We start from the raw sequence: 17,853 nt of genomic DNA on the forward strand, positions 1-17,853 counted from the left end.
CACCTGTTTTAGTGTCATCTGCAAACTTACTAATCATGCCTTGTACATTCTCATCCAAATCACTGATATAGTAGTGTTCCAGCCAAGCTCTGAATAAGCTGGAGGAAATTTTCCACTTAAGCACTTTACAACCTTCAGCACTCAACACCAAGTTCAAAAACATCAGAGCATGAACAGTTAGATCACAATTTTCAATTACAACCCCTTCCCTAGCATCCCCAGTGTTTGTCTGAATACGGTTACTCTCAAAAGAGTTGGCCTATTTTCTCCTCCCATCAACATCTACTCTTCATCTAGATTTCTCCTCTATTACTATAAGCCTTTGTCTTTTTCTCTTGGCAGCACAAAAAACCTTTTTCAGCCCCTTCAGTTCTGAAGAGAAGGCAATTCGGACTTGAAACTGGTTCCCTTTCCACAGATGCTGCCAGTTTCTCCAACATTTTCTGCTCTTATTTCAGTTTGGAAACTTGTTTGCTTTCTAAACATTGTTAACAAAGAACCAACAGGTTGATATTTTCATCTTGCACTCATTGGAACAAGGAGGATACAGATTTGGCCACAAGACTGACCATCATTGGCATGGGGGTGCAGCAAGACCATATGGCCCAACCACTCAGCATTCTCTTCCCACGCTGTTATACAAGGGCTGTGTAAAGTGGCTGTTTCAGGTCAGGACCCTTCTTCAGAAAAGGGTCCCAATCCAAAATGTCAACTTTCCTGCTCCTCGGATGCTGCCTGGCCTGCTGTGTTCCTCCAGCTCCACACCGTGTTATCTGACTCCAGGGTCTGCAGTTCTTGTTACCTCTATATGAAGTGGCATCCTTTTGTACATGTCTGTTTCTTGCAGCCTAGTAATGATGAGTGGAAGACAAAAAGCTTCAACTACTGACTCCCTTTAAGCAATGTTTAAGCTCTGTATGACAAGCAATTACTTACACATCTATTAATTCTACATGTGATAATGATCTCGTAAAATGAACATGCAGAATGGAAGGCTGATCCCAGATTGGAAACAGGAATGTGGTGTCAGATAGCAGTGTACAATGTTACTGCATTCAGTTCCTAGTTACCCAAGAATCGTGAATTTTGGTGAGTTCAATTCTGCAAGCACCACTGACTACAATGACTGTGAAACTATATTTATCCTATACATCAGCACTGTCCTAGTCCCAGCTGCCCACCTTCTTCACCTTTATCTCAACTACTTGCCTAATCTATTCTCAATAGTGATAGGATCCTCACTTCATTCACACTGTTATAATGTTCCAACCCCACACGGGCTTCTGTGTAAAGAGACAAACTCTCCCCAGACTATATTCAGTGATCTACAATCAGCTGAAAGGTACAGAGTCATTGATACAGCACAAACTAAAATGCACATTGTTAAATTAAACAATGAATGTTCAGGTCAAAAACACTTGAGAAATCGTGGGAGAAATCATCTCATCTGCACCATCTCAACATGTGACACACTTCAGCCGATTAAACATGCGGCACAGAATTGGTGAATGCCTTTCTAAAAAGCAGTTATTAAGTAGTAATTGTTTGCTGATAGTACGCACATCATTTTGAAACAATATCTTAAATCTAAAAGTATCAGTCTGCTACTTCCTTGTGGTTATTCCTGTACCTGGCACTCTTGCAGCATTTGCAACATCACATCATTCTTAACAGACCAGACTTGAACAAAACAGCAGCCCTTTTCTGACGAAGGGTCTAGCCCTGAAACGTCAGCTTTCCTGCTCCTAAGATGCTGCTTGGCCTGCTGTGTTCATCCAGCTCCACACCTTGTCATCTCTTAAAAAGCAGCTATCCCTGGTACAATCTTCACTGAAAGAACCTGAACTTCAGTAAAAATTTAACTACAATTCCTAAGGCAGGTTGGCAAGGTTCCACTGATGAGACAAATAAAGTCCATTCAAATGAAGTAAGTAGTGCTCAATTTGAGGAGAATGTTGACGGAGTAAATAAACAGAACGTGTTTCCACTGGTGGGATTATTAAGAATCAGAGGGATGAAGAATGAGAGAAAAAAGATGCTGTAACAGCCCTTGCATTGATCCATCTGCAGTCTCCTACATACTTCTGTGGGCAGTGCAGAGAGAAACAAGAGCCAGCAAACAGAAAACATCTCTTGTGAGGGAAGACCAGAAAAACATCAAGAAATGTGAAAAAATTTCTAACAAAAGAATAGACCCCAGTTCACCCAATCAACTCTCGGACTGTCGAGCAACCAACTCTCTCCAGACAGCATTGCCAAAAATCAAAAGAACTGAGATAGACGACTTTTGGAGAGAGAGCTGGACTTTTGATGTTCAGAATGTTATTGACCTTATCTATAGTTTTCATCCATAATGTCAGTCAAGTGCTTGCTCCCAACTAAAATATATTCCAGAAAGATAACAAGAGAGGAAGAAAACATCCCATGGCAAAGCAAGGAAGTTAAACTTCTGATAAAGATAAAAACTAGGACTTATTCCAAAGGCACGCAACAGGATGGAAGATTGAAAAACATTTAAAGGTCAACATGGTCACTGAACAGATAATAAAAAGAGTAAGGTAAATTATAAAAGAAAATGAGTGCAATATATAAAAAAAAAGTAAAAGCTTCCATCAGCGTATAAAGGGAAGAAAGTCACTAAAGTGAATGTCAATCCTATGGTGGATGCAACTGGGGAGTTAATAGTGGAGAACACCAAAATTGCAGAGTCACGAGATTAATATTTTGCTTCAGCTTTCATGGTGGAGGATACTACCAGGGAAAAAGTATCATAGAATCCTTACAGTGTGGAGGCATGCCATTCGGCCCATCGAGCCCACACCGACCCTCCAGACAGAATCCCACCCAGACCCATCTCCCCTAGCCTAGCTCCGTAACCGTGCATTTCCCATGGCTAATTCAACTACCCTGCACATCCCTGACCACTACGCGCAATTTAGCCTGGCTAATCCACCTAACCTGCACACCACTGGAGTGTGGGAGGAAACCGGAGCACCCGGAGTAAACCCACGCAGACACGGGGAGAATGTGCCACCTCCACACAGACAGTTGCCCGAGGGTGGAATCGAATCGGGGTCCCTGGCACAGTGAGGCAGCCATGCTAACCACTGATCCACCATGCCGCCTTACTTTGCCACCTGTCACCCACGTTGTGAACCATTGAAATTAAACGCAAACAAGTGTCCAGGTCCCCACAGCCTATATCCTAGGGTCTTAAAAAGGGATCAGCAGCAGAGATAATGGAACCATTGCTTATAATATTCCCAAATTCCCTGGATGTAAGAAAGATTTGGATTGGAAGATGCTAACGTAACAGAAAGGGATAGAGATAGAAGGTTTTGACACGTATGCTCGAGAATTTGTTAGAATCCATTATTAAGGAAGTAAGAATAGGATATTTGGAAAATCAAAACCCAATCTATCGGAATCAGCATGCTTTTATGAAGGGTAAATCATGTTTGACTAATTTGCTAGAGTTCTTCAAAAGAATAACAAACAAGTGGATAATGGGGTTTCTGTAGATGTAGTATATCTGGATTTCCAAGAAGCATTTGATAAAATGCCAGCCTAAAGGTTATTACACAAGGTGAGATCACATGGGGTTAGGTATAATTAATTAGAGAATAATTGGCTAACCAACAGAAAGCAGAGAGTCAAAATAAATGTTACAGAGATAGTAGTATTTGTTGATGCTGGAGAATCTGAGATAACACGGTGTGTAGCTGGATGAACACAGCAGGCCAAGCAGCAGAGGAGCAGGGAAGCTTGACATTTCGGGTCGGGACCTTTCTTCAAAAAATGTCAAAATAAATGGCTCTTTTTCTGGTTTGCAAGATGAAACTAGGGGGACAGCACAAGATTTGGTCCTCAGGCCCCAACCATATACAATCTTTCTTAAGGACTTGGATGCAGGGACAGAAAGTGCCATTACAAATTTGGCTAAAATACTAAGTGGGAAAGTAAGTTGCAGTGAAGAAATAAGAAATATACTATGGGTAGGTTAGGTGAACAAGCCAAGTTCTGGTAGATGAAGCTTAATGTTGTTAAATAGTTATCCATTGTGACTAGAACAGAAAGGCAACTTATTACCTAATTGGAGAGAAACTTCAGAGTGCTTCAGTGCAGAGGTATCTGACCTCAAGTGTGGATCACAGAAAGCTAGTTTGCAGGGGTAACAGGAAGAAAGGAGTACAAACTGAATTTTGGCAGTTATTGCTAGGTGAAGAGAGAATAAAAGCTGGCAAGTGTTGCCGCAGCTGTAAAAGGTATTAGCGAGACCACACCTACAGTAGTACGTACAGGTTTGGTTCCCTTGAGGAGGAATGTAGTTGCATTGGAGGCAGTTCAGAGGAGGTTCACTATGTTGATTCCAGAGATGAGGGGTTTGTCTTCTGGAGAAAGATTCAGCAGTTTAAACTCTACCTTTCTGGGGTTTAGAATAATGAGAGGTGGTCTAAAAGAGGTATATAAGATGCTAAAGTAGGTTGACATAGCAGATGTAGAGACGATGTTTCCTCATGTGGAGCAATCTAGAATGAGAGGTCATTGTTTTAGGGTAAGGGGTAGCAGAGGATGAGGAAAAAAATATTTCTCTCATGAATCAGTGCAATCCACAATATCAATATCCCAGCGTCCACTGTATTCCGAGTAAATTTAAAGAGTAAGCCAGATTTTCCTGTAGCAATGGGTTGCAGGGTTATGGAGAACAGGTGGGAAAGTGGAGTTAAGGATGAGATACATTCAGCTCTGATCGTATTAAATGTGGAGCAGGCTTGAGGGGCCGGGACTGCCTATTGCCGCTTATAGTTCTTATGTAAACCATTTGTCTTTGGTCTGTTTTATTCGTGAATGAGCCTGTATATGTTTTATTCGTGAATGAGCCTGTATATGTTTTATTCATGAATTTGGGGTTTTACAGGCATTAATTTAAGCAGCTTCGTAGTAGATTTGTAAACTTTTATTCTTTAACAAATTGCAGAAATCTGTGCTTTTTCCAATAAATATAGTTATTTTCCTATTTTTCCATGAAATGTGGTGTAAAATTGCTTTTGTCCTGAACAGTCCGTTGAACAAATTGATTAATTTGGCGGTTTAATTGAGTAGTTATAGATTTTGTGGAACAATTGGTGCTCAATTATTGATGAACATTTCCCAAGTGGGTCATAACACTGGACGCTACAAAGTTGCTTAACTCTCTTCCCACTCCACAGTGCTCAACTCTTCTGATAGTGGCTTGAGGGTCAAGTCCTGAAAAAGCCAGCACCATTTGACCCTCACCCTCTAACCACCGTGATCCTCGTCCCCCAACAACCCCTGACCTCCTCATGGAGAAATCAGCTCACATGGCATTCATCAATTAGAAGAGTACAGGACAAGAGGCTATTCAGGCATTATGTCTGGGCTAGCTCTTTCAAAGAACAATCCAGTCAATCCCATTCTCCCAACGTAATCCTGCAATCACTTCATCTTCATACATAGACCCTATATCCCTCTGAATGCTGTTATTGTATCTGCACCCACAGGTCTTTCAGGCAGCACATTCCAAATCCAAACTACTCCTGTGTAGTAAAGAAGTCGCCTGTGGTTTTTGTACCAATCAGCTTAAAATCTATTTCCTTGAGCCAAATTTGATCTCTCAACTAACAGCCACAGCAAGTTATCTGGGCCACACAATCTCACTGCCCAAACTGCAGCTTAAAATGTATCAAACGATATCTGTCACTTTACAAACAGTGACTACATTCCAAAATTCCAAACAGTGACTACATTCCAAAATTATATCTTGGGCTATAGATACTTTGGGGTATTCTGAGGTCATGAAAGATTCTACAGAAATTCTCCTTCCTCCTTTGAAGGAAATAATAAAGTGCATCTATTCTTTGGTCAAAAGATAGGCCACATAAATGTAACCTCTTAAGATTCCAAATTGCGTATCACTTTCTGCTTGAAACAGCAAACACTAAACCTTTTATGGCAGAATACAAAGAACAGGTTTGGGCACATCAAACATGAAGATGGTCTGGGTCCGCTGGTTATGTATTGTACATTGTACAACGTTTGGAAGCCAGCAGGTTTGTGCCTGCTTTTGGCATCTTTCAAATTCTTGAAAATAATTGTGAGGTGTTTTTACTGAAACAGGAAGGGAGTTGGCTTGTGGAAGGGATCCTGTCAGAGAAAGCAAATAGATGTTTCACCATGAGATTAGGGAGAGACACACAGGGAAACAGCAACAGACAGAGAGAGGGGGTGGCGGAGAGAAGATGGGGGGACAGACGGTGATGCAAAATGCTGAAACTTCAGCCACCTACCTAACCCTGTTACATCCAATTAAGTTCAGGATCACCCCTCTTTTGTAGGGCTTTCCATGCATTGACTTAAAAGGCTGTCCTGGATGCATTTTAAGAATTCTTCTCCCTCTAAACCTTTCACACTACAACTGCCCCAGTTAATGTTGGGGAAGTTGAAATCCCCTACCCTCACTACCTTATTACTTCTACATTTGCCGACACATCTGCCCTTCTCTTTCCATCAGGGGGCCTGCAGCACACTCCCAGCCATGTGATTACTCCTTCCTGTTTTTTATGTTCAATCCATGTTGTTTCATTTGATGATCCTTCCAAGATGCCATCCCTCCTAACTACTGTAAGAGATTCAGAGATAATGGGAACTGCAGATGCTGGAGAATTCCAAGATAATAAAATGTGAGGCTGGATGAACACAGCAGGCCAAGCAGTATCTCAGGAGCACAAAAGCTGACGTTTCGGGCCTAGACCCTTCATCAGAGAAGCCTTCTGATGAAGGGTCTAGGCCCGAAACGTCAGCTTTTGTGCTCCTGAGATGCTGCTTGGCCTGCTGTGTTCATCCAGCCTCACATTTTAATATACTGTAAGAGATTCCCTGATCAAGTTTATGATGCCTGCTGTTTTATTTCCTTCCCTGTCTCGTCTGAAGACCATGAATCTGGGAATACCGAGCTGCCAAAGCCATCTCCCTCCTAACCATAATCGCAATAGCATCACACCCCAATTTGTCCTCCTAACTCATCTGCCTTGTTTATCAGACTCCTTGCATTAAAATACATTCCATCCAACCTCGGCAAATTCCCTGGGTCTGATCTGGCCTAGAATGTCGATGCCTTCCTGACTCACTCACTGTCGTTATCTCTCCTTGCAGAACATTCTGTCTGCATCCCACTCCCCACCAAGTGAGTTTAATCCCTCCCTAAAAGCACTAGCAAACCACCCCACAACAATGCTGGCTCGGTTGGAACCCATCCACCTTGTACAGGTCCCACACAGTCTGCAAAAACAGTCCCGGTATTCCAGAAATTTAAAGCTCCCCCTCCCAAGGTGCCTCCTCAGGAGCACTTTTATCTGGGCTAACCTCCTTTAACGATACTCACTCTCACACATGATAGCCGAAGTAATCCAGAGATTATTACCCTTTGGGTTCTGTCCTTTAACCTACTTCCTAGTTCCGTAAATGCTCTACCTACATGGTACATTTTGGTGTCAATAACAATCTTTGTCTGTTTGCCCTCTCCCTTCAGGTTGTCCTGCAACCGTTCAGTGACATCCATGACTCTAGCACTAGGGAGGTACGTACCATGCTGGAGGTTCTCTTACAGCTACAGAAACATCAGCCTGTTCCCCTTACAATCGAATGTCCTACCACTACAGCCTGCTGTCCGTCTCCCTCCCCTCTTGTGCAGCAGACCCACCCACAGTGACATGAAGTTGTATCACACTGCTTTCCTCTGCGCATTCAATTCGCACAACAGTGTCCCGCATGGAATATCGGTTAGAAATGGGCAGAGCCACAGGGGACTCCTGCAGTATCTGCCTTCCGCTACTCTCCCTGAAGGCCACCCTTTCGGCCTGTTCAATCCGCAGCTGTGGTGTGACCATCTCACTGGACCTGCTCCCCACGACTTGCTCAGCATTGTGGATGCTCGCCAGCTCCGAAATCTGATTCGCCAGCAACTGCAGCCCGATCGCTTGCTGCACAACGGCAAACCAAAATCCCGCAAGACGGTGGAAATCCGATATTAAAACAGTGTTGGAAATGTTCAGCAGACGTGGCAGCACCTAGGTAGGGAGATAGCCCTGGCGCTCAGCCAATGCGGTAACGGTTTGTGGATATTTTCCCGGCTGGAGAAAGGCGTAGAGTGCAGATCCACAGGGGTTGGTGGCAGGGCTCCCAGCTTTCCCGAGACACCTCGGTGTACAGGGCATAATTGCGGAAGTTGCAGACGATACAAAATTTGTTAACGCTGCGAACAGGGAGTAGGTTAGTGCAGAACTTCAAAAGGACATAGGTTCATGGAATGGATTGACAATGGCAGATGAAGTTCAGTATGGAGAAACGTGATTCATTTTGGTAAGAAGAATATGGAAAGTTGTGTGATGCAATGGGCACTCCTTCAAAACGAGGGGAACAGCAGATCAAAATGGGCTTGTATGTACACGGGTCATTAAAGGTGGCAAGATAGATTGAGAAAGCAATTACTAAAGCATATAATATCCTAGAGATAGTAGGATGCTGGAGAATCTGAGATAACAAGGTGTAGAGCATAATGCTGTGTTCATCCAGCTCTGCACCTTGTTATCTCATATAATATCCTAGGCTTTATTGTTCATACAGTACTAAAGAGGCTGTCAGGCTGTCTGTAATCGCCAAAAACACACTCCTACCTAAACAAGCCCTACTTACCTCAAGAAGCTTTGAATGTTATGACATTTCAAGTGCTTATCCAAGTACTTTTTAAAAAGGTTGGGGAATTTCAACGACACCCCCCAGGCAGTGCATTCCAAACCCTATGGGAGGGGAACATTTTCCCTAAACCCCTTCTATCAAAACAGGCTTGCAGTAAAACAAGGAGATTACACTGAACTTGCAGGAGACATCAGAGAAAGTGCAGAAAAGATTTACAAGAATAATTCCAGGGATGCGGAACTTCAGCAATGAGGATCGATGGGAACTGTTTGCCAAGAGGAAGTCTGATCAAGGCGTTCAAAGTCATGGTGGGGGTGGGGTGGTTTGGAGCACTGTAGATGGAAAAGAACTGTTCCCTTGGTGGAAGGATCAAAGACAACAGGCCACAGGACTAAAGTAACTGGGAAACAAAGCAAAAGTGGTATGAGAAAATAACTTTTCCATACAAGTGCGGTAGTGTCAGGAATGTATTGCCTGAGAGTGTGTGGAGGAGGCAGGCTCAATTGAAGCATTCAAAAAGGAGTTTGATGGCTACTTGAAAGTGAGAAGAGTGCAGGTTAACAAAGAGAAGACAGAGAAATGGCACTGAGTGATCTGCTCACTGGGACAGGCATGCAAGCATAATAGGCCAAAATGCCTCCTGTATGGTAGCAACGCTGTGATTCTGAGCTAATGGACAGGGGCCTGCCCACTGCACAGGGGCCGATGCAGATCATGAGCACAGACATGGGTGAGTGACAGCAGAAGGGCAGAGGGAGGATAAGAGGAGCACTGAGAGCTAAGGGTGGTTCCCATTGGCAACTTCCCTCCCAATGCCTCGGAGTACCTTACAAAAGGACCCCCTCACCACTCCATTAGGCTCCTCCAAATCCTTACCTCCCAAGGTTTAGGGCCCACAAACACACACAGCGGCCCACAGCATTATACACACACACAAAGCTACAAGCTACCTCTCTCCCATTCTCAAGTGAAAACATCTCTGAAATTTGTCAGGATGTGAAGAGATGCCAAAGGCAAATCACAATATTTTAATATTCCAAATGCTTCTTGATAAAAAGTGAATAAACAGGAACTGGAGAACATACAAGAAGTTAGAAAAAGATGAAATGAAAATGGAAAGAATAAATATCTACCATGAAAGTTTGGGCCCTTTTCTGGGGAAGAGTAATGGGTGATCAAACACAGGTCTTTAAAACAATGAAGGGATTTGCTAGGGTAGATGTCGAGATGTTTCCCTTTGTGAGGGAGTGCAGTTATATAATAGTCACAAATCAACCCAATCAGGCTTTGAGAAAGAACCTCTTTACCCAGGTCTCCTCAACCTGAAACTCTACTGTGGATAGAAGTCAATGCCCTCCCTCTGGCAAGTTTGATCCTGGAGGGGTATTTAAATCAGACAGAGTGTGAAGATAATGAAATGTGAGGCTGGATGAACACAGCAGGCCAAGCAGCATCTCAGGAGCACAAAAGCTGACGTTTCGGGCCTAGACCCTTCATCTGTGTGAAGTGTGAAGGTAGATCGCCTGTATCACTTGCTGCCAGGATGTTCATTAAATGGTTCACCACATACATGGACAGTGTCTGATCAGTGCAGGGACTGAAAGTTTATAAGCGTTCCCACACTCTCCCCTGCTGATCAGGAAGGATATTGCAGGTCAGACACCCAAACCATCCTCTCAATTCTCGACCTCGTGGTCCCACATTCACATCAGCTTGCCTTGCAACTTAGAAATGAGACTGTGTCTGCGTGGGGGCCGGTGGAGGGGAGGAGGAGTTTGGCTGCATTCTTGTATCCTCCCAACTCCACCCTCAACTTGGTCAAATTCATACCACCCCCCAACCCGCACACACACGCGCACCAGAAAGATGCCAACCAATTGGCACACGAGATTGAAATTCATTCTGATTGCAGTGACAGCTCTGAGAATGGACATAAAGAGACTCCGCGTTGCACCAAAGGGAGGAGGAGCGTTTCCCTGGGCTTTGAGAAGAGACGCAAGGCTTCAGCCTCGACTCGACTCTCCCTTGGCCTCCCAGCACTGCCCTCAGCAAGTGAGCTATCCACCCTCTTCCCTCCATTCCGACTCGCAAGCCCTTCCAGCTCTGACCCGCAAGGCAGACCAATTGAGAAGGTTAAAGCATACGGAATCAAGGGAAACGGATCAGAAGTGGCTTAGAAATAGGACACCAAAGGATAGAGGTAGAAAGCCGTTTGAGAGAACAGTGTCTAACAGTGTTCCATTAGGATCAGTACAGGGCCCTTCTTGTTTGTTATATACATGAATGATAGACATGAAAATGTCGGGGCTGGGGGTCAGGGGGCGGGGGGGGGGGGGGTGGTGTGGTGGTTCTTCGGCAAATTTGCACTTGACTTCAGGATTGGTAAAGTGGTTAACAGTGAGGACGGATGTAGGTTACAGGGGGATGTCGATGGGATGGCCTGATGGGTAGATCAGTGGCAGATGGTATTTGACTTTGACAAGTTTGAGGTGATGCACTTTAGAAAAAGAAACAAGATCGGGGAATATTTAGTGTGTGTCAGGACACTGGGTAGCCCAGAGGAACAGATGGGCTTGGGGTAATTATTCACGGCTCCCCAAATTCAGCACAGCATATGAATAGGATAGTTGAGAAGGCAAGTGTGACACTCTCATTCATCAGTCACAGTATAAGAGCAAGAAGGTAATGTTGGAACAAAAACGAAGTTGCTGGAAAAGCTCAGCAGTTCTGGCAGCATCTGTGAAGGAGAAAACAAACTGAGTTAACGTTGCGGGTCCAGTGGCCCTTCCTCAGAAAGTCACTGGACCCGAAACACAGGGCAGCGCGATGGGTCAGTGGTTAGCACTGCAGCCTCACAGTGCCAGGGACCCAGGTTCGATTCCAGCCTCGGGCAACTGTGGAGTTTGCACATTCTCCCCGTGTCTGCGTGGGTTTTCTCCAGGTGCTCCGGTTCCCTCCCACAGTCCAAAGATGTGCAGGTGCTAGATGGATTGGCCATGCTAAGTTGCCCGTAGTGTTCAGGTGTGTGGGTTATAAGGGGATGGGTCTGGGTGGGATGCTCCAAGGAGCGGTGTGGACTTGTTGGGCCGAAGAGGCTGTTTCCACACTGTAAGGAATCTAATCTAACCTGCTGAGCTTTTCCGGCAACTTTGTTTTTGTTCCTGATTTATAGCATCTGCAGTTCTTTTGGTTTTTAATAAGGAAATGTTGGAGTTGTACAGAACGTTGGTCAGCCCACAGCTGGAGTATTGTGAGCAGTTCAGATCACCTCACTACAGGAAGGATGTGATAGCACGCGAGGGGGTACAGGGGAGGTTCACCAGGGTGTTGCCTGGGCTGGAGAAATTGAGCCATATGTAGAGACTAAACAAGCTCAGATTGTTTTCATTAGAGCAGAGAAGCCTAGGCCAGTTCTGGAGGAAAGGTCACTGGACCTGAAACGTTAATTCTGGTTTCTCTTCACAGATGCTGCCAGACCTGCTGAGCTTTTCCAGCAATTTTTGTTTTTATTTCTGACTTCCAGCATCTGCAGTTTTTTTGGTTTTTAAAAAGGCCTATTTAGTCAATATCTTACATTGCCTTGCGATACTGTAAGAGTTTCACATAAGCTGTTAGCTTCTCTGAACTTGCAGAGCACAGGAGTTCTCATTCTCATGAACGAGCTGAAGGAACCAGCTTCCTCAAGAGGACCACACTGGCAGACTGCAGTTCTGTTCTACACTGTGGGCCAACAGCAATAATGACCGAGAGTTGTAGCACAAGGCAAATTAGTACCCAGGTTCAACGGTTTGTGGAACCAGGTGATGACCATCCAGTCCCCCAGCTGACTGCTTCCTGTCCTGTGACTTACATTATCAGGTGAAGAGTTCACTCCTCTGTCTCAAAGCTTCGTTGGAAAAAGAAATTGCATTTACAAGCTTTCAGAACCTCCATCTGCCTCAAAGCACCTCACACAACAAAGTGCTTAGACCAGACAGAACAGAACAAACTCTACCGAGGCTGAAAGATGAACAGTCAATGTACAGTCAGTGTAACCAGTAGAAAGATTTAAGCAACATTAAACCAAAATCTCAGGAAACAATCCTTGGGGATTCCTAATGAAAAGACAGTCCTACAGATGCGAATTTACCTATTTATACCAATAGATGAATGGCTGCCAATTAAAAGCAGTTAGCGAAAGGTTAAAGGCTGTGGAAGAGTGAAGAGAATGTGCCCGATGCCACGGCAATATCACAGCAACTGGGCCATCATCAATGTATCAACGCCATAGATATGTTGGTCATTGACAGGAACCACTAGTCCCCCGACGCAGCAAGTCTGAAACACATGCTGTCCCTGTCCTGGGCGTGTTTGATGGTGACTGTGTAGGGAAAGCTTTACTTTCAGTTTAAGAGTAGAGGCAGCTTTACTCTGTATCTAATGCTGCGTGGTACTTGTCCGGGGAGTGTTTGCCGACAATCTTGAGTGAGCTTTACTTTCAGCTTAGAAAAGTAGATGAAGCTTTACTTTCAGGGTAAAAGAATAGTATGAGCATTACTTTCGGGTAGGGGTACCTTGACTTTCTGTTTAAATTAGTAGAACACCCTTCACATGCTGTTTAAATGAGTAGAGAAAGCTTTACGCTGTACCTAACATCATGCCACCCCTGTTCTGGGAGCGTTTGATGGAGGCAGTGTAGAAAGCTAAGATTGTGGAGTTTATCCCATTTGTGGGAGAAATCCCTGGAGGTTCTTTCAGCCCTCTCAGTTTGGTTAACTTTAACATCCTCAGTTTTTACCTATCATGCCATTCCTCCTCCCACTCAGTCATCACGCTGCTCAGAAACACCACACAGATGAACCTTTACCTGGAAGTTTGCTACGATACAGAGCCCCAGGCAGCTAGCAAGACCCAGGAACAGGCCTATCCTATTCAGTCTGATGATGATGCTTTCCTCTTCCTGGGTTAGAGCCTCTACCTGTTTGTATCGCACATACATTGTCACCAAACCTGCAAAAGGAAGGGAACAAGAAGCATCAGAGGTCAAACTGCAAGGTTCAAGTTCTTTGACTTCAATTTAAGTGGTGAGGTGCAATCAAGTACAGTGGTTAGGCTGTGGACTAAATCATACAAAACTAAGCCACAGAACACGTGGGTGGCACGGTGGCACAATGGTTAGCACTGCAGCCTCACAGCGCCAGGGACCCGGGTTCAATTCCAGCCTCGGGCGACGTCTGTGCGAAGTTTGCACATTCTCCCCGTGTCTGCGTGGGTTTCCTCCGGGTGCTCCGGTTTACTCCCACAGTCCAAAGATGTGCAGGCTAGGTGGATTGGCCGTGCTAAATTGCCCGTAGTGTTCAGGGGTGTGTGGGTTATAGGGGGATGGATCTGGGTCTATGCTCCAAAGGGGCGGTGTGGACTTGTTGGGCCGAAGGGCCCGTTTCCACACTGTAGGGAATCTAATCTAATCTTAAAAAAAATTAATTTAAATCCCATTATTGGTACTTTAATAGGTAGGAATGAGGAAACTTTTTTTTTCTCTCTCAGCGTGTTACAATTCTTTGGAATTCCCTTCTCCAAAAGGCCGTTGATGCAAACCTTTACTTTTATTTTTAAGGCAGAGGTAGGTAAATTGTTGATGAACAAGGGTATGTAATGGGATGTAGAACTGAGGTTAAAATCAGATCGGCTATGATCTTATTGAATGATGGGCCTAGGGGTTCAGGCACATAATTCTTCAAAGCTTGCATCACTTCTAGACAGGGAGATCGGACGGGACGCGAGAGAGAGAGAGAGCGCGAGACGAGAGAGAGAGCGCGAGACGAGAGAGAGAGCGCGAGACGAGAGAGAGAGCGCGAGACGAGAGAGAGAGCGCGAGACGAGAGAGAGAGCGCGAGACGAGAGAGAGAGCGCGAGACGAGAGAGAGAGCGCGAGACGAGAGAGAGAGCGCGAGACGAGAGAGAGAGCGCGAGACGAGAGAGAGAGCGCGAGACGAGAGAGAGAGCGCGAGACGAGAGAGAGAGCGAGACGAGAGAGAGAGCGAGACGCGAGAGGAGCGAGACGCGAGAGGAGCGAGACACGCGAGAGAGAGAGAGAGAGACGCGAGAGAGAGAGAGAGAGACGCGAGAGAGAGACAAGATGAGATGAGTCTCTTCAGTGTGGAAACAGGCCCTTCAGCCCCACAACGCCCCTCAAAGCATCCCACCCAGACCCATCCCCCTAATAACCCACACACCCCAAACATTACTGGCAATTTAGCATGGCCAATCCACCTAGCCCGCACATCTTTGGACTGTGGGAGGAAACCGGAGCACCCGGGAGGAAACCCGTGCAGACACGGGGAGAATGTGCAAACTCCACACAGACAGTCGCCTGAGGCTGGAATCGAACCCGGGTCCCTGGCACTGTGAGCCTGCAGTGCTAACCACTGAGCCACCGTGCCGCCCTAAGGCAGTGGTTGAAAAGGCATTTAGCACCTTCACTGCTCAAACCTTTGAGTATAGAAGTTGGGTTGTCATGTTAAGGTTGTACAAGGCATTGGTGAGGCTTCTTCTCAAGTACTGGTCTGTTCTGGTCACCCTGTTATAGGAAGGATATTATTAAGCTAGAGAGGGTTCAGAAGAGATTTGCCAGGATGTTGCCAGGTCTGGAAGGTTTGAGTTATAAAGGAAGGATGGATAGGCTGGGATTTTCTCACTGGAGCATAGGAATTTGAACCACAAGAAGAATAGATAGGGTTAATGGTAGATGTCTCTTCCCTACTGTGGGGGGAGTTCAAAACTAGGGGCATATTTTTAGGACATGAGGGGCTCAGCCTAACACAGGCAGTGGTTCATGTGTAGAATGAACTTCCTGAGGAAGTGATGAATGCAGGTACAGTTATATTGTTTAAAAGACATTTGGATAAGTACTGAGTAGGAATGGCTTGGAGGGATATGGGCCAGGAGCAGGCAGGTGGGACTGGTTCAGTTTGGGGATGTGTTCAGCACGGACTGGTTGGGCAGAAGGGTCCGTTGCCAAGCTGTCAGACTCAATAAAACTGCAGGGAGCAGGCTCAAAAAGGGCAAAGTGGCCTATTTCCGGTTCTGCGTTCATCTGTTTGTTAAACAAACCTGGTGATTGAAAAAAGTCATCCCTCATACTCACACCAGCACAAAACCGCCCATTTCCTGCCTACGCTCATTTTCATCAAACCCTCAAATGTAATAGGTGCAGAAGGAGGTCATTCAGCCCTTATTCAGTAAGAGACAGCTGTGTAACTGTGGCATTAACTCCACTTCCCTGCAAAAGTTTGTCAAACTTAGCTTAGTGAATGTATTTGATTACCCAGCCTCGCTGAACAGAGAATTTCAAAGGCTAACAATCCTGATCATTTCTGTCTTAACACTTGTTTTGATACCATACCGGCTAGTTTTAGATTCTCTTCTCCCCACAAGGGCAAACATCCTGTCAAGTCCCCCTCAAAACCTACCTGAAGAAACTCAGTAGGTCTGGCAGCATCTGTGGTGAGAAAGCAGAGCTAATGTTTTAGAGTCCAGTGACCCTTCACCAGAACCTCCTTCAGGATCACTAGACTCTAAAATGTTAATTCTGCTTTGTCTCCACAGATGCTGTCAGATCTGCTGAGTTTCACCATCAATTTCAGTTTTCGTTCAGGGTTACCGGCAGCTGCAGTTCTTTGTTTTATGCCCCTAAGAATCTTAGTAGTTTCAATAAGGTTTCAATCAACCCATTCCTCTAAATTCCAATAAGTGTAGGCCCAACCTTCTCACCTTTCCTCACATGCTTCTCAGGTAACATGAGTGAATCTTCACTAAACTGTTTCCCATGAAAGCCTATCCCTCCAAATTGGAGAGAGAACTGAACCATACATAGTCCTCTGGGTTAATGAGTATAGTACGCTGGTATTCCTCTGGGTGCAGTCTTACCAATGATCTGATCAGTTGTAACAACATCTACATTTATTCCTCACCCTTTTCCAATAAAAGTAAAATTCCATTTGCCTTGTAAGCTGAATCTGCACATTGACATTTGTACGATTCATACAAGGACATCCAGATCCCACTGTACTGTAACATTCTGTGGTCTTGCTTCATTTACGCTGCTTTCCATTTCTTTACAATGAAATGAACTTCATATTTTCCCACATTATACTCCACCTGATAAATTGTTCCCTCTCAGACTCCAGCCCTTTGCACACTCTTTCTGCTGGAAGTTTCTGGATGGGAAGTGAGAGGTGTAGGTGCCTGATCTGGGTGGAGGGTGATCTTTCCATTTCCTGGTGACAGTGGTCAAGGTTGCAATGTGTTAGCGAAGGGTCAAGCATCACCAGGGAGCCTGTCATGGGGAAGGCCGGGCAGGGACTGAAATATGGGTGAAGGGCCTAAAAGGCAGAGTTAAGAACATTTGGGTCTTGGGAAGTTGAGTGGTGCGTCAACGGTACACCCTAGTGGTCAGTTACATGGATAAGACAGGAGAGTGCGCTCTCACATGTCCACCTGTCGCAGCATTGGGTCTTCATGCTTCAACTTTGGGGACCAGGAGGAGACAATGTGGTGAAGGGGAGCTCTCGTTGTCCAAAAACAGAGACAGTTTGACCATCACCACACTCAACATTAACTACAAACAGAACTGGACTACTCCATGTAAATCCTGCTGCTACAAGGGTTAGGTCAGGGACTGGAGATTCTTCAGCGAGTAACACACCTCCTGACTCCCCAAAGCCTGTCCACCATCTACAAGGCACAAGTTAGGAGTGTGATGGGATACTCACCATTTGCCAGGATGGGTGCAGCTCCAGAAACAATCAAGAAGCTTGACACCATCCAGGACAAAGCAACCGCTTGATTGGGACCCCATCCATCACCTTCAGCATTCACTCCATTAATTATTGACACATAGTCATGTGCACCAGATACAACATTCACTGTAGTAACTCACCAAGACTCTTCTTCAGAATTGAAAGGGGCTGGAAAATGATAGGTTAATGCACTTATTTTAACCCCTTCTGTTTATTGCTGGATCTCAGTTCAGGTCATCGACCTGAAACATTAAAAACCAAAAGAACTGTGGATGCCCTCTAGACTCAATATCGAGACCAATAATTTTAGGACCTAAACTCTCACATGTCCCAGCCCCCCACGCCACACACCAGGCCT

At 45.2% G+C, this 17,853-nt stretch overlaps 1 protein-coding gene across 2 annotated transcripts in view; it reads right to left on the bottom strand.

The window, feature by feature from the left end:
* Nucleotides 1-17,853, bottom strand: part of dram2b (DNA-damage regulated autophagy modulator 2b) — an 89,141-nt gene that overhangs the window by 25,001 nt on the left and 46,287 nt on the right. For both annotated transcript variants that reach the window (XM_048552850.2, XM_048552852.2), the window contains exon 4: nt 13,562-13,704. In XM_048552850.2, coding sequence (XP_048408807.1) covers nt 13,562-13,704 — 143 coding nt within the window. The remainder of the gene's footprint in view (nt 1-13,561; nt 13,705-17,853) is intronic.

The sequence above is a fragment of the Stegostoma tigrinum genome, chromosome 21 (genome assembly GCF_030684315.1).
Source record: "Stegostoma tigrinum isolate sSteTig4 chromosome 21, sSteTig4.hap1, whole genome shotgun sequence".
NCBI lineage: Eukaryota > Metazoa > Chordata > Chondrichthyes > Orectolobiformes > Stegostomatidae > Stegostoma > Stegostoma tigrinum.